The following is a 26,177-nucleotide window of genomic DNA, read 5'->3' as shown; positions in this document are numbered from 1 at the left end:
GTCTCTCTCTACAAATGGCGGAGGACGCTCGGAGCTGCAGGGGAAGGCTCAAAAGTGTCCCCAAAACATCTTGCTCCATCGCCCCCTATCGCCCCCTTTTCGTTCCATCGCCCCCACGCCGCCCCTTTTCATTCCATCGCCCCCCTGAAAAATGAAATCGCCCCCTGGGGGGCGGTACCGCCCAGGTTAAGAACCACTGCTCTAGAGGGAAGTTTTCTTCCATATAATGGAGTTCTAATTTTGGAATAACCTCATTTTAGATATGGAACAGTCTTTTCAGGGATAGATTAAAACCTATGTGCCTAGATTATTTTGTTGACTTGTTAGATACTCTTATATTTACTTGGCAGTGTAATTATATTTCATTAGATTTTATCAAATTCTTTGAACAGTAGGTGACATCCAACTATTACTCTCCTGTCCTCTATTTTAATTCTGAAACTGGTAGGTTTTAACCAGTGCTTCAGAGCAATACAAAGCCATGTTTTTGGCCTCTGTTGGAAACAAAATGTTGGATTAAGATGGTTTTTGGTCTGGTCCAGGAACATTATTATGTTCTTACTGATCAAAAGAGAAAAACATTCAAAAGCCAAAATGCTCAGCAAAACTGAAGCTATATTTGAACCTTAGTATTAATTTGTTTTGTTATAATAAAGATATTTTTATTATAGGCTTTAGTCCCATAATTTTCCTAGGAGATGGCTCACTGAGTCAGCAGGACTCAATGTAGAGTAAATGGCAGGTATGAGGTATCCATTGAGCATCATTCCAAGCAAACTGGCTGTGATGAACATTAGCCTTGACAATTTTACCCAATTTATTTAAAACTGTAGGAAAGGCATATATTAGTTTCATCTTAGAAATTGTTTTTTTTATCTAGACTCATTCCCAATATTCTTGTACAAAAATAAAGGGATTCTGATATTTTTGGGTATATGTAGTTAATTTCCAGCTCCAAAAAAATAATCTACGTTTTATACAACATTCTCAGCTATCTGAGATTAAGGAATAGGTCAGCTAGGTAAATGAATAAAGTTCCTTGATTATGGCTAAGCCCTGGACATCAGAATTGCGCAAGAAGGCAAAGTATATGCATAATAGTTTTTGTAGTTATGAATAGGAAAGAGTGCAGTCTATAGCTTTTATTAACCTACTATATATAATATGCACAAAATATGCTAAAAGTAATGGATTACAACTTCTATACTTCCCAGTTCATGCATTTATCAGAAAAAGATTGCACAAAGTAGTTGTAATCCATGCATCCAGAAGATATAATTTGAGGGAAATTGTATAGGGAATTGTATATAATTATTTTTCCTGAATCAATCATTCAAGATTTATTAAAATGAGTACATCAATGTCTATATAGCTTATAAAATCTGATTAATTCTAATAGTGCAATCTTAAACATTTACTCAGAAGGAAGGTCCACAATGGATTTATTTCTAGATAAATGAACATTTTACCCCAACAGATGGCACTAATGGACAAAGCTGATCTTTCTGAAGCTAAGTACGGTGAGCATATTTAACATTTAGATGTGAGAACTAGGAAGTTCGAAAATTATCCTGGAAGAAGGAAGCTACTTCTGTAACATTGCAAGAAACTTGTATAGATGTTTCTCAATTATCATCAAGTTTGACTCAAAGAAAAAATTACCTGGGATAGACACAACTGCCTATTCATTTTGTACAAAAACCCTTAATTTTTAACTTTTTAAGTTATCTTAAATATGGTCTTTCTGAAATCACTTTTATGTTATGTATAATTTGGCACATAAAAACAAAATAACAATTATGAATATATGATTGTGATTTATATTACATCACATTACACAATATCTTTGACCCATTTTTAATTCAGTGCTATATATCATCAGACTGATTGAAATTCTCCAAGGCTTTCAAAAGTTTCCAGACCTCTCATCTATTTTTAAACCCAATATGCTAATAAATTATGTTTTTGTAACCCGCTTTCTTTATAGAGCTTAGGGAATTATGCATGGTTGCCCTTGCAAATGTTATCTCAGTAATCCTATAAGATTGGCTAGTCAAAAGTCACTATTGAGTTTAATAGCTTAGTAGGGATTTAAGCCAGGGTCATTCAACTCAAAGTTAAAATCAAACACTATTTTCAATCTATGAGAAAACCATTGGCTTTGCTTTTGTTTTTTTAGTTTCAGTCAATTGCTAAGGGCTTTTCCCCTGAATAGACTTTATTATGTATGTCAAATAACAAGGCAAATTTTGTACTGGATTCTTCTTCAGAACTATCCTATCTGAAATCATTCAGTAGGACCTCAAGGAAAGCCTTTTCCAACAAGTCCTTTGACCATACAGATTAGGAATTCCAAAAATGTTAATTCCAAACACCTAAAAGACTACTGGACAAGTACTTTATCCTTATTTTCTTCCTATAATTATTTCAAGAATTGGCCAAACTAATTGGTAAGACCAGGAATATGTCAACGATTATTTGTCGAGGAATTATTTTCATCAGGAACAAAGCAGTGCTCCTATTGACTAAATAAGAAACTCCGTACATAATGCAATTTTGACATTAGAAAGAACATATCAAGCTCAGTATCCCCTACCGGTTTTCGTTTCTTTTCTTTGTTTGGCTTCACGCCTGAAAAAGTCAAGCTCAGTTTGGGTAATAGGGATTGGATGAAATTCCCAGCGTGATTTCTTTCAGCCAATAACGAATAAGAAAAGTGAAATGTACATGAAGCCCAAGAAGTAGCCGTAGCATTCTTTCGAAAGAGGGGAAGTGCTTGAAAGAATTCAGATCATCGAACGGGAACTGAAAGCCGTGGCACAATATTCCTTCTTCTGTTGCATGGGAGAATAAGGTTTTTTTTCCCCCGTTCCAGATACTGGTGAGGCAGGATTATTCTGAACATAGGCAGAGTCGTTTCTCTCCTTGAATAATCGTAGTCCCTTAATTCTCCGTTTATATGAAAGGGATGTCAGATTGGTGTAGTGATTTTAAACTCCAGCCCGCCTCTTCTTTTTGTAGAAATTAGGTGCAAGTGGTACGAGCTCTTATAGGATTGCGTTTGTGTACCTTTATTGCATTTGAGGAAAATTGCTCTGTTATGTGACAGAACAACGGTAGTAGTGGATCGGAATAAAGATACTAAAACCCGCAGACGCTACTGTTATAGGAGACAGTATGAGAATAATTTGTATTGCTTTCTTCCGGGGTATCTTTTCGATTTAATTCCCAGGAATAAAATCAGCCAATTTCGGCTAAGCTCTATCTCCCTCTAAAATGAGCGCGTGTGGGTCGATGGGGTAGAAATGATTTATTTAATAAATCTAAACCTTGAAACAAAATATAATATTCATGGTAATGCTTAAATTTGAAATACTAAGTTCTCAAAGTGGAGATATCATTAACATACTTTGAGTAGTATTTGCAGAAACTGTTTGGGGTACTCTAATTGAAATTGTTTTATAACCTAACTTGAAGGACTTCAGATTTACTTTCCATGCCTAAATAGCTGCAGTAATGATTTGTGAATAATAATATTTGCAATTCTTACGAGAATTGAAGAAGACAAATGGAGATTTTTGCTGCACCAGAGGACTCTGATCTGATTTAGAAGTTTTGAAACAAATTGTTTGCTTTTCCGAAAAAAAAGGGGGGGGCAACTAGCAACGTTATGGGGGGGGAAGTAAAATGTGATTTCTATTACAAGGCAACAGCTTGGGGAATAGACAACCTTTCTAAATTGTGCATGCCTCCTCTGATTATCCCATTGCTTCTGTGGTGGGTGAAACTTGACAAAAGAAAAATATTTTCTTTTTAATGCAAATTAATAAAGTTTACAAGCAAGTGGTCTATGTAGTTCAAAAAAAAGGGGGAAAGGAGACAGGAATTTTGAGATGCTTATCATGAGACATTTCTTTGGATGCCAAAGTAATTTTAAGGGCCAAGGAGGCCCCTAAAGTAGAGAAGTTAATGAAACTATATTTCATGCATGGATTTAAAAGTTCCAAAGTAGTTTGGGGGCAGTAGTTTGTAATTTTATTAGTATCTGGAATTAAGGCCTATAAAATGCTTTTTGTACTGGATATGTATTTGAATGTAAAACAGAAAAGTAATCGCCAAGTTAGGTAAGAATGACAATGAATATACAATATCTCTAAACTCATATTTTTGTTTCATTTTTAAAAATGTACAAATTATGTCAGATTTAGTATTTTCTTTCATTTTCAGGGCAAAATGTTTTTGGTGGGATTGACAGGTGGCATTGCATCAGGGAAAAGTACAGTAGTAACTCTGTTGCAGGAGCTGGGTTGTGCTATTATTGATGCTGATGTTATAGCTCGTCAAGGTAAGTTTTCTATGAAGTTATTTGTTTGCAGATCAATATGATTTATCAGAGAATTGTTATTTAGAAATCCTGTAGAATTCCCAATGGAGACATTATTGGGAATGATTCCATACTTCTTGCTTTTAAATATGACTTTTCACATGCCTTGGAACTCAATGTACACATCACATTTCTCTTTTAACAGCCTCTGGTGTTCATCGGATTTGTGAACTAGTTGGTATATTTTTGCCTTTGTACTAAATTCCACCTGAAGATTTTCTAATCATGTATGTGTGTTTATGTCTCTACCTCTCTTTCTCTACACCTATACTCCCCCCCTTTCTCTCTTTCACACACACACACATAAACAGTACTGACCCTGGGAAGAGGAGGAAATTTATAATGGAAAATTGCTTGTGGAGGTAAAAGGTTATTAAAATCCTTTCTTATAAGATCCTTACCCAGTTAAATCCCATCACTATATACAGTATATAGCACTGTTTGAGGAAGAAAATCATGCTGGGAATTTCACCTTTTTAACTCCTTATTTAGTATAAAGCTTAGCCTTCAAAATCCTTTCTTTGGGGGCTGAGAGTAGATGAGGGAACTCATTTTAAATGACTTCAGTGGACCACAGTTGAGGCACCTGCAAAAAGAACTGTCTTCTTTATTCTCAGTGTTTATTTTGCTATTTCCATTTGTCCATCCCAAACTAAAATATATGACTGATTTATGACAATATTTTAACCACTTGAGACATCTGATATAAGATATAACATACCATGAGTCTTAACTATAGAATTCATTGCCACAAGAGATTATGATATGTGTTGGCATTAGAGCCTTTTTGAAAGGTAGATTTCAGATGCTGCCTTGAGAGCAAGAAATGCATGTCTGACCATTCAGTTCCAAATCGTTGATGATGAGATGAATGCAGCCATATTGCCTTGGATAAATACAGTATTTCTGCAAAGAAAAAAATGCCTTCTAGATGTACGATTGTCCGCTCCCATCAGACCAATTTCTGTCCTTTAATGTGGTCTGTGATCTGTGAATCGTTGCTGGAGGTGCAGCAGGACTAATGCAACGTTTAGAAGAGAAGTTTGTTTGTTTCTAAGCATAAAGCCTCATTCATGAGATAAGCGGATTATAAATTGGTTTAATAAGTAGGGTTTTTTCCTTGCCTCCCTTCTTGCCAGCTGAAAGTCTTTGCAAAATATATGGACCAACTGAATACTCTGGCTCTTTTAAGGAATATTTGGTGGCTCTTCCTACTATAATGTTTTCTTTCCCCAGTGGTCCAGCCATACTTCCAGGCATATCGACGTATTGTGCATTCCTTCGGTCCAGAAATTCTTTTGGAGAGTGGTGAGATCAACCGTGAAGCTTTAGGAAATATAATTTTTTCCCAACCAGAAAAACGTCAACTGCTAAACTCCATCACTCATCCTGAGATCCAGAAGGAAATGTTAAAACAGATCTTGAAATACTTTGTCTTGGGTAAGTAGCTGGGAGAGTTAATATTACTTTGTAGAATCCTTTATCCTGCTGATAAAAATGATAATATCTCTGTTGGCCATGTGTCCATTTTATTATTCTATGGCAAGGGAAGGGAAGGCTGAAAAGGCAACTTTGCTGATTCCCTTTGTGACATATTGTTTGCAATCACCCTTTTACAGCTTATATCTTCAGGATTCTCTGTTCTTTATATTTGCCCTTTGCATTTTTAGTCCCTTAATGTGGTTTTAAAGAGCACACACAAAAAAACCTTTAGGCAGCATTGTGCATAATGTCATGCCTCCTGAAATGCTCAGACACTTCTCCAATACCCCAATTCTCCTGCTGCTCTTCTAAAAGCACTCTTTGAATTTGATAAGATAAAATAATGGCTTGGCAATTGGGGTTTCTGCAGTGTCCTTATATTTTCCCATTTACTTTGTGATAACTGACAAATACAGCCATTAAACCAATCTAATCCAGTACCTTCCAAATCGCTCTTCAGAGGATGCTATTTTTTCTGTTCTCCATTTGAGCTTGGCGTACTTAGAGGAAAGAAACACTCATGTGCGAATGCTGTTTGTCGACTTCAGCATTTAATACAATCGTTCCTCAGCATCTAGTAGACAAACTGGGCCTTTTAGGCTTTATTACTCCTTTGTGCAACTGGATTCTTGATTTTCTTATTAATAGGCCCCAGTATGTGTGAGTTGGGATTAATATTTCTAACGCCATTTTCTTGAGCACAGGTTCTCCTCAAGGTTGTGTCCTAAGTCTGTTATTGTTCACCCTGTTGACCCATGACTATTGTGCAAGGTTTGCCACCAGCCATAGTATGAAGTATGTGGATGATACAACACTAGTGGGCCTTATTCAGGATGACAATGAGAGTGCTTACCGCAAGGAGGCAGAGAATTCGGTGAACTGGTGTAATAAAAATAGCCTCTTCTTAAACGTAGGAAAAACTAAAGAGATCATTCATTGTCAATTTCAGAAAAGGCAGCCACAGCCACACTGCTCTGTGTATTAATGATTCACCTGTGGAGCTGGTTAGCAGCATTACATTTCTGGATGTGCAGCTAACAAATAGGCTAGCTTGGTCACTCAATAACAAGACACTGTTGTGATGAAGCGGGCATAGCAGCGCATGCATTTTCTGCATCGCATGAGAAAAGTACATCTACTTTTCCCTGTTCTTACCACTTTCTATAGAGGGATGATTGAGAGCATATTGCATTACTGTCTGGTTTGGAAGCATTACTGGTTATGACAGGAATGCTGTGCAGAGAGTGATGAGGATGGCAGAAAAGATGATTGGTAGTTCACTTCCTTCTATCCAGGACATGGCATATGAACTATGCTTGAAGAATCTGCAGGATGTAGTCTGCGACACTACATTTCCTCTTCACGACCTGTTTTCCTTGTTACCTTCTGGGAGGAGGCTTCGTGGTATCTGAAGCAGAATGTCTAGATTCAGTCACAGTTTTGTTCCATATAGTATCAACCTTGTGAACTCTCATGTTTCCTCTTTCTGCTATGTATTCAAAATGGACAGTGGTCAATATATATATATATATATATATATATATAGAATATACTTTCTTTTGAGACCATGCAACAGAATTTCATTTTTAATGTGATTCAGTGCTCACAATAAAAAATGGCAATAAAGGTTATCTTATCTTACCAATGATATCAATGGTTGCTTTGGGATCTTTGTACAAAAAAAGGACCTGGCACTTATTAAGGGCAGATAGGGAAATGGAGAAATAGTGAGGCTATGATCTTCAGTTTCTAAGACCTACAAAATTATAAAAATGAAATATGTGAGAAAGGAAGGAACAAATCACCATCTTCAGACTGCCATTCTTCAAAACCTCTTTTTTTTTTTTTACCAAGTGAAAATTATGAAAATTCTTTGAAATTTTATAGTAATTTGGGCCTATATGGTCTATAGCCATCAACAATGCTTTCTAGAAAATAGAAAGGTCACTTGGAAACATCATCAAATATAGTTGCTTGTATTAAGTATAGCAATAATTGGGAACAATGATAAACCCAAGAGCTTTTTGGAGTAGAAATTTGAGGATAAGAGAAGAGACATTTCTTTGAGAAGGGCTTAAGAGGCAGCAGTGAGCTCTGTTAAAATGTGTAGAATGACCACAGATAAGGGGATGTTGCCTGTATAGCTAAAACAGTTTGGCATGAGACTATAATTATTTTATTTAGGTATCTAAAATATCACGTAAAGGCACATTATGTGTGGTACATATTAAAAGACTCTGAGATACAACACTGTCAGCTAATGAGGAAGCTATGTTATACACCAGCAGTTCCCAACCTTTTCTATACCCCGCACCCCTAGAACACTTCTGATATATTCTTGCACCCCATACAAAAGTTCGAAATAATGGCAACGAATTATGCATATACACTATAATTTTGAAACTTTTAAACCCAAGTTTTCGCACCCCCTGGAATATCATCTCGCACCCCTGGTTGGGAACCCCTGCTCTACACTGTCAGATATATTAGAGGCGTAATCAGTAGTCAGGGAAAACAAGAATCTTCACTTACGTTAACAAATTTTCCCATCCTGTGGAAAGTTTGGAGTAGACAATAAGAAGGAGTTGCTGCAGGATGTTCAATGAAACCTTGACTTAGCAGAACCTCTTTTAACAGGTTTCCAATGCAATGAAAGATCAAGCAAATGTGAATATGAATTTCACTACCTAAATCACACATTGTCTTTTTCAAAAGTCTGTTTGGACAATTTTAGTTTTGTGCATGCAGTAGCGTGTTTTCTTCTATCTACCGGTAATTCTACACTGTTGCTCTTCTACTGAATAAGGGGGGAAAGAAGAGATCCCAAGCAGACAGAGTTTTTTATGTCTCTTCAGCACATATGTACTCTCTATCTTTTTTAGACGCTTTCTCAAAAACTTTGGGTTGATTTGTTCAATGATCTATTTATTTTCTTTCTTGGATGTCCACAGTATTCTCAGGATTTCTCCCCCCCCCCCAATACTATAGTTCAAAATAATCAATATTTTTCCTAACCTGATTTTTTAAAGTTCAACATTTGTTTCCATAGAATGTCAAAGGAAATGTTGTGGCTTGCATGATTCTGATCTTTGTAAGTATAGACACATCACAACATTTTAATAACGATTTCAAAATCTTCATGATTGATTTGTCAGATACTGGTCTGCAGTGCATTTCTTGACTACTTATTCCTATATTGCTGATGGTTAACACTACAAGGCAAAGACTATTTACCACTTTGCTGTCTTTATTGACGTTTCTACAGCTAGTTATTCTACCTGTTGTCATTAGTTTGGTATTTTTTATATTTAGTGTCATTTTTTTCACTGTCTCCTTGACTTTTATTACTAGAGCTTATAGATCTTTTGCATTTTTGGCAATCAGGTTAGTGTGACCAGTATAGTGCAGATTATTGATCTTTCTTTCTCCAGTTTTAAAACCACACTCATCTTCTTGCAACCCATCTTCCCTATATATACATTCAGCAGATAGGTTGAATAGATAAGGAAATAGAACAAAATCTTGTTACACTCCTCCAACCTGGAACCAGTCTGCTTCTCCATCTTCTGACCACCTTCTGGCTTCCTGATCTGTTTCTCATGAGTAGAGTAAAATATTCTGGGATTTCTATTTTTCTGAGTACTTTTTCACAGCTTAATCAACACAATTGAAGGCCTTTCTATAATCAGAGGACATAGTGACTTCTTTTTGGTAGGACTAGATATCCACTAGGACTAGATATCTTTTGAACTATTTCCTTGTTTTTCCATGTCTGTCTCCATCTTGAATGTGTTTACGGATTTTGTTGCAATACCGCTTCTTGTATTCTATGAGATATTTGTTTTTCTTGGCTCTGGCTTCTCTCCTTACCAGTTTCCTTGGTTTGCTCTGTATTCAGTTTGCTTTCTTTTCTGTCTTTGTTTTTGGCAAGCTCTTTTCGCACTCATCCTTAATAACTTCCTTTAAATTCAATCCATAATTCTTATGGCTGTCCATCAATGAGGTTTAGGGCTTCAAACTATTTCTGAAATTCTCATTGAAAATGGTGAATATATATTTCTATTCTTTAACTGAGCTTGAAACTTGCACATGAGTAGTTTATGATCTCTTCCACAATGTTTTTGATACTATTACGGAGCTCCCCCACTCCACTAATTAACAATATAAGTAGAATGTTTATAGCTCGGGGTTGGTGCTCTCTGAGCTTGCTTGTTTTCTTGCAGACATTTCATTACCCAAACTAAGTAACATCACCAGTGCTAGCAGGACACCTCATAATCATCTTGATTTCTAAATACTCCATCTCATGATGTCCATGTAGAGAAGTGTTTTGGTTGTTTGAAGTGTTAATTATGAAGAAATAATTGGACATGCATGAATTAATACATCAGCTTCCTGCTTTATTTTGGTTTCCTAAATCATATAATCTACTTATATATTCTTTTGTGTTTCCCCCACTTCGGCATTCCACTCTCCAGTCCCATGTAGTACATCTTGCTTGCATGTTCCATTGATTTTTATATTGAACTTGATCATGAAACCTATATTAGCCTTCTGCATTGGTGATAGGAGCACTAGTTTGAATGATAGTTTGAATCAATATTATTTAGTCACTGATTAAATTGTAGCGAAATACAGGTAGTCCTCAGGTTATGATGGCAATTAGGACTGGAGTTTCTGTCACTAAGCAATGCGGTCATAAAATAAATCATCTCATGACTACATTGCCTAGTGATGGCAAACCTGGGAGTTCATGTTGCTGTCATTAAGTGAGGACCATGCAGATTGATCAGTGAGGACCTCATGTGACCACAACATGGGATGAGGCACTTAAATTATGTCTAGGCAGGCAGACTAAAGAGCACTATGGAATATAGGTGGATGGGTGGGAGATAAGGAGCTACAGAGTATGGGCAGTCATTGACTTTGCTTGTGGAAGGCAGGCAGGGGAATGGCAATCATGTGACCATGGAATATGCAACTGTCATAATTGTGAGCCAGTTGCCAAGCATCTGAGTTGTGTTCATATGATCACAGGGATGCTGCAATAGCCATAAATTGGCAGACTGATTGTAAATCTCCCTCCTTCAACACTGTTGTAATACTGAACAAATGGTCGTACCTGAGGCCTACTTGTTTGTATTTGCAGCATCATACCCAAAAAGTTTGCTGCTATTGAAAAAAATGTTTATAATAAAGGATTTATTTAATTTTTCCAGGCTATCGATATGTGATTCTGGATATCCCCCTCCTCTTTGAGAGCAAAATGCTGACCAGATTCATGAAGCACACAGTTGTTGTGTATTGGTAAGGAGAGTATTGGATAAAATGCTACATAATTTTAAATAACATTCAGTGCTAATGATTTAGATGGAATGAAAGTCGGAGAATGGGCTATGTAATATATTGTTTTCTTTAAATGGAAGTTGGAATAAACAGCATTTTCATGTAACTATTAAAAGAATATTTAACCCAAGTTAGAGTTGAAAAGGCCATGGGTCATGGAATTATCCTTAGAAATTGAAGAGCCATTGAAATGGAGTAGAGTAATTTGTGGTCCTTCCATGTAACTGCGATGTTTATAATAAAGCCATATGACCTGAGTCTCTTCATCCGATTCTCTGCATTTCAGTAGTTTTCTGAATGATTTTCGGATCTGGCATTAGAATCTCAGTCTGTTTACAGGCAGTGTTTTTCAATGTAGCATACTAAATGCATATTGTCTTTTGTGTATGCAGTTATTCATAATGCATTTATATATGTTCCAGTAGCCACTTGTATTTCTATAGCTGGTTGAGAAGGAATTTGTATTCCTGTTCCTCCTATTACTATTACTGCTACATATCAAAATCTACAGGCTGTAGAGAATTCTTCCTTCTGGTATGGGTCTCCATGGAGCAAGCCCCATCACACTACAAATGGTCATAGGAAAAGCACATATCTGCTCTAATGTAATTGAGCTTGTTTCTGCAAGACCACCTCCTGGTATCTAAGGAGACAAGCCATATGTACAGGGAAGCTTGTTGACAAAATTACCTATCTCATTTTCCAATCCATCATCTCATGGATATGCTGAGCTTTCTGAAGATTCAAACCTCAAGAAAACAGTGTGTTGAAGTGGAGTAGGACCAAGTAACTGAAACATCCTGCTTCCTGAATTGTACATTTTCTTAGTCATTGCTTTGTACTTACATATTCTAGCTTTTATGTGCATTATAAGACCAAGACATTTGAGACTTGAGATGGGTGTTGGAGGTAAGATCTTAATTCTTTTATCCTGTTATGCTTGTTATACACACTGATGTTGTTCCACTATCAGCAACTTCTCTTTCTTTGCCCCCACCCAGTCCTCCTCCTGCAGTACTTTATGTCTTTTGCTACTGCAGAACGTTCAGTTATGGGAGAAAAATAAAAGTATGATATTTTGAGATTCTTTCGGAAAAAGAGGGTGGGGTAAGGAGTACGATTAATTTCTTTCATACCAGAGAATTCAGTTGAAGCACCTGAAGAGCAGATTTCATCTGTCAAAGAAACCTGTCATATATTTCTTGTGTGATTGAGTTTGCGTGAAGTGCTAAGTTTTAAACCATTGTTAACAAAGCATAATGGGGTAAGTTAATGCAACACACCAGCAAAATCAAGCCGACTACATTATACCTTGGGGAGATGTGTGAAATAGGTTTTGGTCATGGTGAAGTGAAGGCAACATAAAGAATATTGGAAACTCTTTATTAAGATCACTGACAGCTCAAGAGCCCAAGGAATAGTGGTTAATTTCTTCTGTCGATCAGTTGTTACTGTTTGAAACAGTACAAAGGGATGGTCATAGTTAAAGTTTTCGCCACTTCTACCATTAACAATGACAAACTTAATCAGAGTTGTTGCTTCCTGTGCACTAATAGCAAAGCATTCGTCTTGCATGCAGTGGGAAGGAAGAAACAAGATGAAAGCTTTTCTTCTCCCAGTGATCCTGGTCTAGATGGACATTAGAGGTACAATTTGGAGAACATTTGATTTTAATTGAATTCATTTTCCTCTCTTCTGTCAGTGACCCACAAGTCCAGCTGTCTCGCTTGATGCACAGGAATGGGCTGACTCAGACAGAGGCAGAAGTACGCATTTTTGCCCAGATGCCCCTTGCTCAGAAGGTCAAGTTGGCTGACCATGTCATTGATAACTCAGGAGATGCTGAGGCCACCAAGAAGCAGGTCCTGAAATTACATGCAGAATTGGAGAACTCCTTGGAGTTCCTTATGATGCGCTTATTGGGTGTAGCAGCAACAGCGGGAGTTGGAGGCCTTGTGTATTTGCTAGTACAGCAACTTATGCGATAGATTGTTCTATCACTATCAAAGAGGACATAAGAAATCTAGACTCTTAATTTAGATTGCATTTATGCATAACAGATTGATTATGCTTGCATAAAAGATTGATTATGGGACAAGAAGGGATTTTAGTGGGGATTTGGATTAGTAAGTGGACTGCTGAATTAGGGTGGTGATTAAGGGGCTACATGAATTTAATAAGCAAAGAATCAAAGTGCCGTTCTCATATTAGTTTTTGGTATGAGAATAACTACAAGTTTCTTTTTTAAAAAAAAATCTTATCATTGCATGAGATCTGCTACCGTGTTTTCCAGAAAATAAGACTGGGTCTTTTTTTTTATTTTGGGGGGATGTCTTTTATACTCACCTCCAGCACCGACAGCACCGCCCAGCAGGTCCACTTTTTCTGGGGCAGGAGCAGCTTCATTCTGCAGCTACATTCTGGCCTGCATTTTGCAGTCAGGCCTTTCCAGAAGGCCTATGCAAGCCGGGTACCGAGCTATGGATTATAGCTCGGTTCTCAGCGCCAGAGGACTTGCAGAACCGAGCTATGGATTGAATCCATAGCTCGGTTCCAGGCTGCAGAGACCTTCCAGAAAGGCCTCTGACTGCAAAATGCAAGCCTGGAGACGCCGCAGAAGAAGTGGGCCAGTGAGGAGAGGCCTGGCTGCAAGGTAAGCAGGTACATGTTACGTAGTGCAGCTCCACACCCCCGCCCTAGCTTGATTTTTAGGTGTGTGCCTCACTCCCAAACTAGGGCTTATTTTTGGGGTAGGCCTTACTTTCGGGGAAACACAGTATTAACCATCTCTTAGAAACATTTACTTTTGTGGCTCCTTCAAGGACGTAGTCAACATCAATTATTACTTCTGTAGGAGTGGGTGAGCAGTAAATGTAACCAAAAAACCTCCTACAAGGAAATAAGATATCAAATCTGTAGCTTTCCCCATTATTTCACATTATGCAGCTTCATATTGAGTAATGTCTTGTTATCAAATCTGTAGCTTTTCACTAAGACATGCGGTGTCATATTGAGTAATGTCTTTTTATTAAAATGACTAATAGAATTCAGTGTTACATAACCAGCTTATCTTGCAATATAGTCCTTTTATTTAACATTATAACTATCAGTCTAAGATGAGTATAAGGGAATGTAATGCTGTTCAAATATTTTTAAGTTTTCTGTAATCAGAATCTTGACTACTTCGCGTGTCTACAAAGATTTTGAGACAGTCACAAGATTTCTGTATTATGGAAATGCAGAGAAACATAATAGAATCTAATTCTGAAACACAACTTGGGCTGAAATATACTCCTATAATCCTATATAATTAGAGAGCTTGGAACATGCCTAAGATACTATTAAGGTTGTATGTTATTATCTTATACTGCACCAAAAAGAGTTGGAAGTCAATTCTTTTCTTATCCCTTTTATCCTACATTTTTTCTTTTCTTCCTTTTCTCCCATTATTCTATTTTTTCTTTGTATTTCTGTATTTTATATTTTAATAAACTAATAAAATTGTAACTGAAACATACCTAAGATACTCTTGTACCCATACATTTTATGGAGAAACTAACCATGATGGCCAATAACTGGCTGCAATCAGATTATTGCTCAGTTACATTACAATCTTAATATAAGATTGTTGCTCATGTAAAGTTGCTGCTGTTGCTGATATATAAAGAAATTATAGGTCACATTAATACATTCATTATTTCATAATAGTCTAATTGAAATGTATGGAAACTGTGCAAGAGAATAAAGTTGAAATGAGGTTCGGCTCCTGACAAGCCCAGTTTTGCATTCTAGGGTGAACTTCCTCTTCTTCTTCTGACTTATTACCTGTTTTATTTTCATCTGGAAAGATGTTATATGACAAAATGAAGTTCAAAGTATTCCCAAGCTTGACAAAAAAAATGGTACCAAATATTTTAGCTCTACACGGACGCCCCAGTGGTGCTGGGATTGCACAAGGTTCTTAGATGTTCCAAACATAGTTTAAAGTTAGGTATTAAATTTGTTATGGGAACAAATAGGAAAGAAGAAATAAAGTGGGGAGACTGTTTTATTATTGACTCAGAGTCAAGGGCAATGTTGACTTTGAAAGAAGGGGATTAAAAAAAAAGATAGTGGATAGAACTGTATGATTGAAGCCCTATCCTTTTTTACATGCAATACACATGTGATATGCAAATGAGTGAGGCTTTGGTTGCAGGATTTCATATAGCATATTGATTTTTTTTTTTAGCCATCCCTGCCCACCCACTCTTTGTGTGCTCTGATTGGAGGGTTGGAGAATGCAGACCTAGGATATATTAGGCTACGAGCCCTCCATCTTTAAATTGGTGCCTTCCTGATGTTGAAAGCCAGTTTAATCAAGTAGTTAAGGCACCAGGCTAGAATCCAGGAGATTGAGAGTTCTAATCCTGCCTTAGGCATGAAAGCCGGCTGGGTGAGAGTGGCCAGTGACCTCACAGGGTGGTTGTTTGGGGGAAAATAGAAGAAAAAGAATATTAGATATGTTCACCTCTTTGAGTTATTTATACAAATAATAAAGGTGGACTGAAATGTGTTGGACTTTTATGTAAGACACTAGTTTATAATCCAACACCTCAGGGAAGTTATCTGACTGCATAATATTGTAGTTAGACTGATGAGAACTTTGTCCTAAAAAAAATTGTGTATAATTTTTACAATCACTGCAGCATTGCTCCCATCTATGATAGCTAAATGGCATTGTATAGCACACAGAATTCCAGATAATTATTTTGAAGTAATCAGCCATCTATTTAACTATAGGCTTTAATAATAATACTTGTGAAAGTTCAAACAGGCAGTACCTTGAATATCCAGCAGAGGGCAGTGGTAGCCCAGTTTCACTCTAGCTGGTTAAACAGTTCAAAGAACAAAATTATTTTGTGTTTTCTATTTCAGCATAACCAATCTGTAGACCCCATGTTTCCCCAAAGAAAATGCAAAAAACACTATATTCTCTGCATTACAAATTTTATCTTGATATACAAAGCAGAGAGGCCCTACAGTCAGCACTTTAATTTGATTTTTGCTTTGGGAAAGTGACCAACTAAGGAAAATGGTGGGCAAAAATTAGGTTAAATCATTAGACACTACCATGTTTTCCCGAAAGTAAGGCCTACCCCGAAAATAAACCCTAGCTTGATTTTTTGGGGGGGGCTAATATAAGCCCTGCCCCAAAAATAAGTCCTAGTTTTGGGGCGAGGCACATACCTAAAAATCAAGCTAGGGTGGGAGTGTGGAGCTGCCCCATGCACCCCACACCCATTTACCTGGCAGCCAGGCCTCTCCTCACCGGCCCACTTCTTCTGCAATGTCTTCTGCAGCTAGTCACAACCTTTTCCAGAAGGCCTCTGCAGTCAAGATCTGAGCTATGGATTCAACCCATAGCTCGGTTCTGCAAGACCTCTGCAGCCAAGAACCAAGATATGGATTGAATCCATAGCTCTGTACTTGGCTGCATAGGCCTTCTGGAAAGGCCTGACTACAAAATTCAGGCCGGAATGCAGCTGCAGATTGAAGCTGCTCCTTCAGTCGCAGAAGAAGTGCCGCAGAAGAAGTGGGCCGGCTGGGCGGGGCTGTCGGTGCCGGAGGTGAGTATAAAAAACATCCCCCCAAAATAACACCTGATGCCTCTTTTGGAGGCAAAAAAAAAAAAGACCCTGTTTTATTTTTGGGAAACACGGTAATTGGCTCTGTTACCTCTCTCTCTCTTGGCTTAAATCTTGCTTTTGCTATTAGCAACTATACACTGGAGCACTGCTACTTTCATAATGTAGCTGTTTACATTAAAGGCTAAATTACTAAGAATTTGAGAAGTTGAAATGCATAAAATATTGAGGAAGGTGTGAAATAAAGAACAGAAGTGAAGGAAAGAAACAGGTACAGAAGAATTTCATGGAATAAATGGGCTCATAGAAATATCTCAACCTTCTTTAATCCAGTATTCTTCAGATATATCGCCCTATAATTCTTGGAATTCCCAGCCAGCCTGGATAAATTGGTAAATTCTAAAAGATGCCATACAGATTGCTGTAAAAGCTTCTAATTTTTTTGAACTAAGATTTTTTTTTGCCGATTATTTTTCCAGGACCCAGTAATCAAAATGTTTTATCTTTTTATACAATTATTATTTTTTTCTTTTAATTATTAAAAAAGATAATTCCAAAGCATGGATACAGCAGGATAAAACAACAACAACAACAACAAACTACAGAAGAGAATAAAATCCTAGCTTTGCTGATTTCAGAGGATATGAATCTCCTATTTGTATACAAAAAATTATCAGATATATAAAGACTTCATGCAATGAAAGCCCATTGTTTTCCATATATTTGATGATGGTGGTGCTGGATTGTGCCTATTACTGTATATATTTTTCAATGTCCTAGAATGTATGCAAAACTCACATTCTATTAATAAAACAGTGATGGAATCAATATGATTGTCTCTTTGTGCACGTAGTAGTAAACTAATCCTTTGTAAACCATAGTCAGACTTGGATAAATTGGTAAGATTTACAAAGGTAACTGTTTTTAAGCTCCAGCTATAACATAGCAATTGTCTGGTTCAGACCCTTGATTTCCCAGCCAGATTCCTCCAAGAAGAAGCTATTACCCTAACATGACCTGCCAGCTAGATGACTTCTTCCCTTTCCGTTAAAAAAAACCCATAGAATTGACTGTCAAATTGTTCTTTCAAAAGTAACGATTGCCAGATCTATAATTGAGGATCATTTTAGGGATGGGCAAGGTTTTCCTTTATTTCAGATTCTCCCATCGTGGTACATTCCAGGCCTCTTGGAACTATAGCTTCCAGGTTTATCAGTAAGCACAACCAAAGGGTTTTCAGTGAGCTGCACTCCTAAAACATCCAATGGGCTCCTAGGCGAGTTAGTTTTATTTTCACTTTTCACCCCTGTCTAGATATAAGAACAGGTTTCCTAAGGGAGGCCAAAAGTAGATAATAGGAAAGAAAAAAAAATCATAGAATAGGTTACCCAGGTTTAGGAGGCAAATTCAAAAAGTAGAAGATAGGACCAGTACAAAAATAATTTCATGTATATATAAGTTTTCTTATTAAATTTGTATGCTGCTAAATCTTTAGGTTCATCATAGCATTAACATTTACTCTCCAAGTGTTTAGTACTGTAATTTGTTCTTTCTATTCAGTAAAATTACAACTTGGTTCCTTTTGAAAACTTCACATGGACCCAGTGGTTCAAACAAGCATCTTTGTTTTAAAATGATATTCCAAACAGCAAAATTTTGCATCTCAATACAAAAGAAAATTCTTTGCACTTCTAATTAATCTCAACAGAATATAAAGAACTTCCTATCAATATAATGGATCTCACTCTTCCTGATTTTAATCTGCTATTAAATATGTTTGTAAGACGCCTTGCAGGAAACAGGGCCATTTGTCACAACTAAGATACAATTTTGAGCTCTGTTGTACAGCAGCAACATAGTGAATAGTGTTTTATAAAAGATTTAGGAAGTATGGCACCTAATAAATAGGAGAGATTTTTCAGATTTATAAAAACATTTTTTAGTTAGTTTAATGAATTTATTAGGACAGGTCATTCCATAATCAGATTCTCCGATAGCTTAGGATTCACTGCTTCCTTTGTTTTGTTTTTATATCTTGGGGTTATATGATGTCATAATAGTTGCACCACATCATGAGCTCCAAAGCAATAATAACATTTCAACAATTCTTCCCATAATAGTTTTGTCAAGAAAAAGCATATTGCAGGATTCACTAAAAAAGAAATGGCTTGGCATCAAAGAATTATAAAAGAGTATATGAGAATAACACAGCAAACTAAGAGCTGAAAATATATGAAAGCTCCCTTGGATGTGAAAAAAACATTTACAATCTTGGTAAGGTGTAGCATTTTGTTTCTCAGTGGGATCATGGTTGATTTGGAAATGCTGGAACTTATGATAGGTTGCAAAGGAAATCTATAATTATGCACACAGGGTACAGTTTTTCTACTACATATACTCTGTAGTATTATAAATTTCATTAAAAAACAATATTCAAAAGCAAGAAAGCAAAGAATCCAGTAATAAAAAAATCTGATTAGGTTTCCTCAGCTTGATAAGGACTATCAGATCTAGATTGCAAAAATATGCATAACATTAAATTGGAGCAAAGAATCTGTTTTCTGTATCCCTTTGTTGCCCTCTAGTGGTCATCTGGATTTCTGCAGACTAAATCATTTAGCTATGAATAAAGGAATCCTTATTATGAAAAAGTGTAGCATGACTATTATCTTAATGCATACAAAATTCCTTTGAACTTAGCAATTCTCTGCTCTCATTGTTCATTTGTAAAATACATTGCTTGTATTCAGGTATGTTAAGCAGTAGCATTAACCTTGTGAACTCTCAAGCTTCTTCCGTTATATATTCAAGATGGACAGTATTTAATATTTATTTGTTATGTATATGTAGGGGCGTGGGTCTATACATATGTTGTATATAGTATATTTAGGGGTGTGTCATGTATGTGTTTCACTTTGAGAGCGGGCAACTAAATTTCATTTTTGATGTGTGCCATTGTGCCCACAGTAAAAAAATGACAATAAAGGTTATCTTATCTCAGTGGTGGCGAACCTATGGCACGGGTGCCAGAGGTGGCACTCAGAGCCCTCTCTGTGGGCACGCGCGCCGTTGCCTTCAGCTGGGTTTTATAAAACCTTTTCGCTTTAGGCCTCCGCCGCTGTGTACAAAAAAAAAAGATTCAATCAATCAGTCCATTTCAACTTCTTGCGGGGGAAAAAAATCTTGCAAAGTTGGAATTGATTGATTGAACTTTTTAGTCCCACCCAGTCTGCTTTACCATCGTAGCCACGCCCATCCAATGGGCCACACCCACCCAATGGGCCACACCCACCCGGCACCCGACGATGCATAAGTGGGTTTTGCGTTGCAGTTTGGGCACTCGGTCTCTAAAAGGTTCGCCATCACTGTCTTATCTTATCTTATCTTATCTTATCTTATCTTATCTTATCTTATCTTATCTTATCTTATCTTATCGAGCCATTATTTTTTTATTAAATAAACAATTAAGTTTATAGAACATTCAAGGCCAGAAACCATAATTTCCAAATCATAATGGCTAGGTTCATAAAACATTCTAAGGCTAAATAAAGAAACACAGATTATGACTTGGTGCAGTGCGAGAATGTTTAAGCCCATTGTGGCTTGTTTAGAAACATGATTAAGCTAAGACATGCCTTAGTACAGTGTGTGAACCCAATCAGTGAGATTTAATCAAAGATCTTCAGTCAGATGAATTGAAACTTTTAGCTATTCAACAGAAGTGCAAACAACATGCAGCAAAGGAGTGCTACATACCAAATTGACAACCCATCATTGGGTAAAATGCATCATGGATTTGGTTATTTTTCTCATTCTCTGACTTTTGAAAACTTCATTGTTATTCATGGATTTTCTGTAGTAGGAGATTCCTCCCTCCCTTTTTTTTCCTTCATAGCACCCAGCAAATTATGCAATGGCTTCTGGAGTGACCCTCCACTGCATTTTTTTCCATATCTTTTTGATTAACAGTAAAGGAAGTTTCGTAATGACTTTTCACACTTGCACACATATTGCACAATTTTCCTCCCATTACAAAATCTTTTTTACAGCACTGTGACATGAAGTACAATTGACTGAACGATGCTCAAAGTTCTCATCATTACCAATATTATTTATAATTAGACAAGACTTTGCCTCCATCAATTAATGACCAGTCTTGCTCTCCAGATTAATATCAGGATCAATGAAACACAACGTAGGGAAATGCATTAAGGAAAGGGTATGTGGGGGCACATATAGTAATAATGATCTCATTTGGAGGATTTTCTTCAATAATAGCATTTCCTTAATATTTTCATCTGAAGCATCCAACTAAGAACTATTTAGTCACATTGCTAAAGGGTAGAAGTCTGCTTGAAAGCTACTGTTTGCCTGTCTACTTGGTTCTACCCTCCCTGTTATTTTCTGCTTGGCTTGTTAGCAAATGAAACTATTGTCTCTCTTGCAGCAATTTAGCTTAGATTTGGTGATGGTTGCTTCAAGGACTTTCAAAGGCATTCTCAGAGTTGATCCATGACATATTGCAGTTTGGTAAAGGAACTGATTTCTAGATAGGGCACTACCTGGCTTGGCTGAGTAGTTCCTTTTAGTAGCATTTCTTGCACAATATTTTGAACTACCTTTGCTCTTGGGACCTTAACTGTATATGATATTGAGGCTGCTGCTGTTAAGCTATCAGAAGCAGATCTTTCTTCTCCTTACGAAGAAATTAAGGCCATACAATGTTAAGATATGATGGTATTTGTTTGATTTTCACTTGGTGAAATGTATGGACTTAGTTACATATTTGATTTATGGCTTAGTGTTTTGTGGAACACCAGTTCTATTTTTATTGGGTATATTATTCCAGCTATTTTGCAGCAGCAACTTTCCCCAAAAGCTGTAACTACCTAACCAGTAACTTCTAAACAATGCATACATGAAGAGACAAGTTCCACCTCTCAGATGAGCAAGACTGCTGCAGCTGCTATGTAGCAGCTAACTTAGACTCTGAAATTACAGAGTTAGGAAGGACCATTTAGGTCACCCACTGAATTCCCTGTGCAGTGCTGGAATCCAAATTAAAGCATTCCAGACAGATGGCTGTCGAACTTCCACATGAACACATGCAATGACGGGTGACCCACCATCTTTCTGCATAATTGGTTCCACTGTCAAACTTGAGTCAAACACTCAAGAAATGTCCCTCCCCCCCAAATATTCTAGCATAGTTTCATGGAGGCAAGAATAATTTCTAATGAGAAATGGGGCCAAAGAGAACTGTAGAGCTACTGTAGAAAACTCCTAGAAACTGCAATTTAAAGGAAAAGGCTGCCCAGAAACAGGTTTGCTGACGTTTCCAATCAGAGCAGAATCTGAAATAAATTGGTTCAGCTCCCCAATATTAGGTAGAGGTGGATTTCCAGCTAGTCTCAAAGTGGTGCAAATATTCCTCTAGAAATATTCATGGTGTTCATATGAATTAGTGGCTGTTTCAGGCAGCAGATTTGGATTTGTGAAAAGGGAGGAAAATGTTATAACTAATGTTAATGTATTTGTATTTTCAGGGAAGAAGGAAAACTTATTGGATGCCTGTGCCAAAATAATTCAGGGGGGGGGGGGGAAAGGATGCCATTTTCTGCTCTGCCTTGAGTCCATTCCAGTTCTAAACAATGTGCTTTTAGGATTCAGGAGTCATTGGTTTTTCTAATAAATGCAAACTTCAGTAATGCATGATACTTCTTCTTTTTTCATGTATCAGGATTCAGAATACATTTTTACCAAATGAATTGGTTTTTGCTATGCAGACATTGAATGAGATGATAAAAAGTCACTGTCATGGTAAAGCAAGGGGAAAAGTGAAAAGTGCTTTGGAGCAGGTATGGACATCTATGGTCCATATATGGTTGACTGTAAACCCAGGAAAATACACATTTGAGTTGAGGAGCCAACAGTTTTTGACAAAGTAATTTGGAGTGAGTTTAGGTAAGCTGTCAGCATCTCCCTAACTCAAGCAATGAATTCAAAGATCCACTCTTTTGTACATGGTGGCAGAACTTTGATTGCATGAGTGTGGCTGCCCTCTTTACTTTTTTATATCCTTGTGGATGTGCCTGGAGATTTGCAACCTAGTTTCGATATTCATCTAGAGTAGAGTTTGTCAACTTTAGCAACTTTAAGAAGTCTGGACTTCAGCTCTCTGGCTGCCTGGGGAATTCTGGAAATTGAAGTCCAGACATCTTAAAGATGCCACGGCTGAGAAACACTGATCTTGAGGCTATACAAACACCAGAGTTGGGACTGCATGAGGGCCATAATGGGTCCTCCACAAGATCAGCACCTGATCAGAATTCAGTTTGAAAAATGCAGTTGTTTTTGCTCTGATAAAAGCTCTGTAGGGATTAAGTGGGTGTGGGTGTGTTCAGAAACTGGTGAATGTTCCTCAGCCAAAGATCGACCTCTTTTAGAATGCTAAACATGGGGTGCTTGTTCACTGGAGTGACGGTGATGGGACCACTGGAGCATCTCTTTAAAATCCTTCCCGATCGATCGGCTATGTCTGGATCTAAGAATATGTGGCAATGTTAACAGTGCTTTCTTTCTCTTCCTGCCTTTTCTTGTTTCCTTAATTGAAGTTTGTTTGAAGTCATCCTGAGAACACAAACCAAATATTTAGTTGCTGCAAATTGGCACTTCGGATCAATTACTCATTGATTTGACAAGTGTCACTTTCTCCCCTGGCTATCGCATCCCTTTGGGCTCAGGTATCAGCATCTTAAAGTGTATGAGTCCCCCTCCATTCCCCAGCTCTGATCTGATGCTCTCTTTGCAAGCACGTTTTTCATCAGGCTCAGCAATCTATCACCCAAGCTGACGAGATTTTCAATGAAGAAAAGTCCTTCTTTGCTAATTCTTTGCGTGCAGGCCAGTGTCTGCCAGGAACTTTCCCTCTCTCCCCCCAGCTTTCAGAGTTGGAGAAAAATAGGTCTTGTGTCCTTGTGCATTTATCACTTTGGTTAGTCCGTGACTGCAATGCAACAGGAACAGAATAAATTATTCATTTTAAAATAAGGGGACATTTCTACAGAAAGAGATTTCCTATTCCTTTGTCATCCTGAAATTACAGTATTTTGTCCTTGTGCAAACAGCTGCCCAAAGGTTTTATAGCCAGAATCTAGATCTCAGAACTGGTTTGCCTTCTTGTGCTATTTGCTTTGAGATTAGGCTCATACTGTTTGATATCACATTCTTCAACCAATGTGCTACAGTTTGAGCTTCAGCTTTCATAATTCCTTGTCAACACATCTTTAAAGACTATAATACAGCTTACCTCATGGTAGTCATCTGGGCTGCAAAACCCCAGGTCACTACTAGATGGCAGCAAAAATGTATGCAAAGATGAATAAAATATATGCTGCATTTTATGTTTGTCTGGAAATATGGACTCACAGACCTAGTATGCCTTTTCTACTTTTTTTGCTATGTTTGCTAGGGAAAGAGCTGATTAGAACTAGTATTTCCAGACCTCAGATTTAATGAATTCTAGAAGAAACAAAAAAGCTAGATCAGCCCTATCTGATGAAATTACTAGGTTCATTTGAGTGGAAAGGATCTAAACAATTTCTTCATCAGTGATTTATAGTGTCTTAGAGCATCATCCAACTATCTTTGTGGTGATATAAAATCCATTCATTAGTAATACATTGACATAGCAATAGCTGAATGACAATTTACATCACCAGTGAAGAAATGGCCTAAATCTGAGTCATTAGATAGTTCATATTTAAGATCTTGCCAGCTATGTCTGTGATATTTATAGGTAGGGAATAGAACTTCTTTCAAAATAGTCTCCACCAAATACATTCATTATTTGGACATGGAAATGCCAGTTTTACATCATGTGCTATTCAGATACATACAAAAGATGCTAGTTCTGATGCAAAGACATCACCTGCTCCTCTTTAATCTAGACTGGCTTGAGCTTTAATATTTTCTGTTTACAAGGATTGTGGGTACACAATCTCATAGAGAAGGATAAAATTGTGTAATGAGGAAAATACCATAGCCAGTATACTGTGGTTTTTGTTTAGTTCAATTCAAGAAATTGGGTGGGAGAGAGGGAGGGAAGAGGTGTCAGTCAGTCAAACTGCAGCAGGTGCAATTATTTTGTGAACTGAAGTGCAATGTGGTAACTGAGCTGCATCTCCAGAGTAAATCATTTTTTTTAAAAAAATAATAATAATCTAGAGTTGCGTATTTGGATACTGACCAGTGCAACTTTGATCAGTGAAATGTCTTTCTGTTCTGTTAATGTTTGTTGTCACACAGTTAAAAACAAAAAATGCCATTTGCTTTTGCACTGTCCTTGCATAATGTCGCTTGGCATCAGAAGCCTAGACAAAGTTTTATACTGGATCCAGGATGGGTGATCCCTTTTCATTCCTGGAGGCCAGGCACCAGAAGCCTCTGGGCCTAGATGGTACTAATGTTTAATGCACAGCTACTGAGCCAGCTTATTTTCCTGAGCTCCAAGATCACCTCAGATGGGGACTGCAGTCAAGAAATTAAAAGACGCTTGCTCCTGGGGAGGAAAGCTATGGCAAATCCTGACAGCATACTAAAAAGCAGAGACATCACCCTGCCATCAAAAGTGCGTATAGTCAAGGCCATGGTTTTCCCAGTTGCAGTGTATGGCTGTGAAAGTTGGACCATAAGAAAGGCTGAGCGACAAAGAATTGAGGCCTTTGAACTATGGTGCTGGAGAAGACTCCTGCTAGTCCCTTGGACTGCAAGGCATTCAAACCGGTCAGTCCTAGAAGAGATCAACCCCGACTGCTCTTTAGAAGACCAGATCCTGAAGTTGAAACTCAAATACTTTGGCCACCTAATGAGAAGGAAGGACTCACTAGAGAAGGGCCTAATGCTGGGAAAGACTGAGGGCAATAGAAGAAGGGGACGACAGAGAATGAGGTGGCTGGATGGAGTCACTGAAGCAGTAGGTGTGAATTTAAATGGACTCCAGAAGATGGTAGAGGACAGGAAGACCTGGAGGAACGTTGTCCATGGGGTTGCAATGGGTCGGACACATCTTCGCAATTAACAACAACAATTGAGCCAGCCTCCTGCAGCCTTGTTTGTTTCTTTGTCAGGGGTAGTCAACTGTTAGATCGCGCAGGCAGTAAGACACGAGTCGAGTGACAGTCAGCTCTCGGTTTATTGGCAAGGCATAAAGTAAATCCGGACTGGCATCTGGGCCAGGGGAGCCCTCTTTTATGGGATTCCCCTGGCTTGTAATCACACAATTCCATTGGCTGGTAAGACCCCGTTGCTAGTTAGCCAACCAGCAATGGGCATGAAAC

At 37.6% G+C, this 26,177-nt stretch overlaps 1 protein-coding gene across 1 annotated transcript; it reads left to right on the top strand.

The window, feature by feature from the left end:
• Positions 1 to 2,763: 2,763 nt before the first annotated feature.
• Positions 2,764 to 13,459, top strand: DCAKD (dephospho-CoA kinase domain containing). The gene is made up of 5 exons (XM_015814643.1): positions 2,764 to 2,881; positions 4,228 to 4,345; positions 5,621 to 5,824; positions 11,086 to 11,173; positions 12,915 to 13,459. The coding sequence occupies exons 2-5, from the start codon at positions 4,234 to 4,236 to the stop codon at positions 13,198 to 13,200; spliced, it is 690 nt and encodes a 229-aa protein (XP_015670129.1). The 5' UTR covers positions 2,764 to 2,881; positions 4,228 to 4,233; the 3' UTR covers positions 13,201 to 13,459.
• Positions 13,460 to 26,177: the final 12,718 nt, after the last annotated feature.

Source organism: Protobothrops mucrosquamatus, unplaced genomic scaffold, assembly GCF_001527695.2.
Source record: "Protobothrops mucrosquamatus isolate PMUCROS unplaced genomic scaffold, P.Mucros_1.0 scaffold269, whole genome shotgun sequence".
In the NCBI taxonomy this organism is placed as follows: Eukaryota; Metazoa; Chordata; class Lepidosauria; order Squamata; family Viperidae; genus Protobothrops; species Protobothrops mucrosquamatus.
This window is presented reverse-complemented; position numbering and strand designations above follow the sequence as displayed.

Excerpts from the sequence above, each read along its gene's own strand:
- DCAKD (XM_015814643.1), top strand. The coding sequence starts at position 4,234 with ATGTTTTTGGTGGGATTGACAGGTGGCATTGCATCAGGGAAAAGTACA. Across the intron at positions 4,346-5,620 it reads TGATGTTATAGCTCGTCAAG|TGGTCCAGCCATACTTCCAG; the intron begins GTAAGTTTTCTA and ends TTCTTTCCCCAG. Across the intron at positions 11,174-12,914 it reads CACACAGTTGTTGTGTATTG|TGACCCACAAGTCCAGCTGT; the intron begins GTAAGGAGAGTA and ends CTCTTCTGTCAG.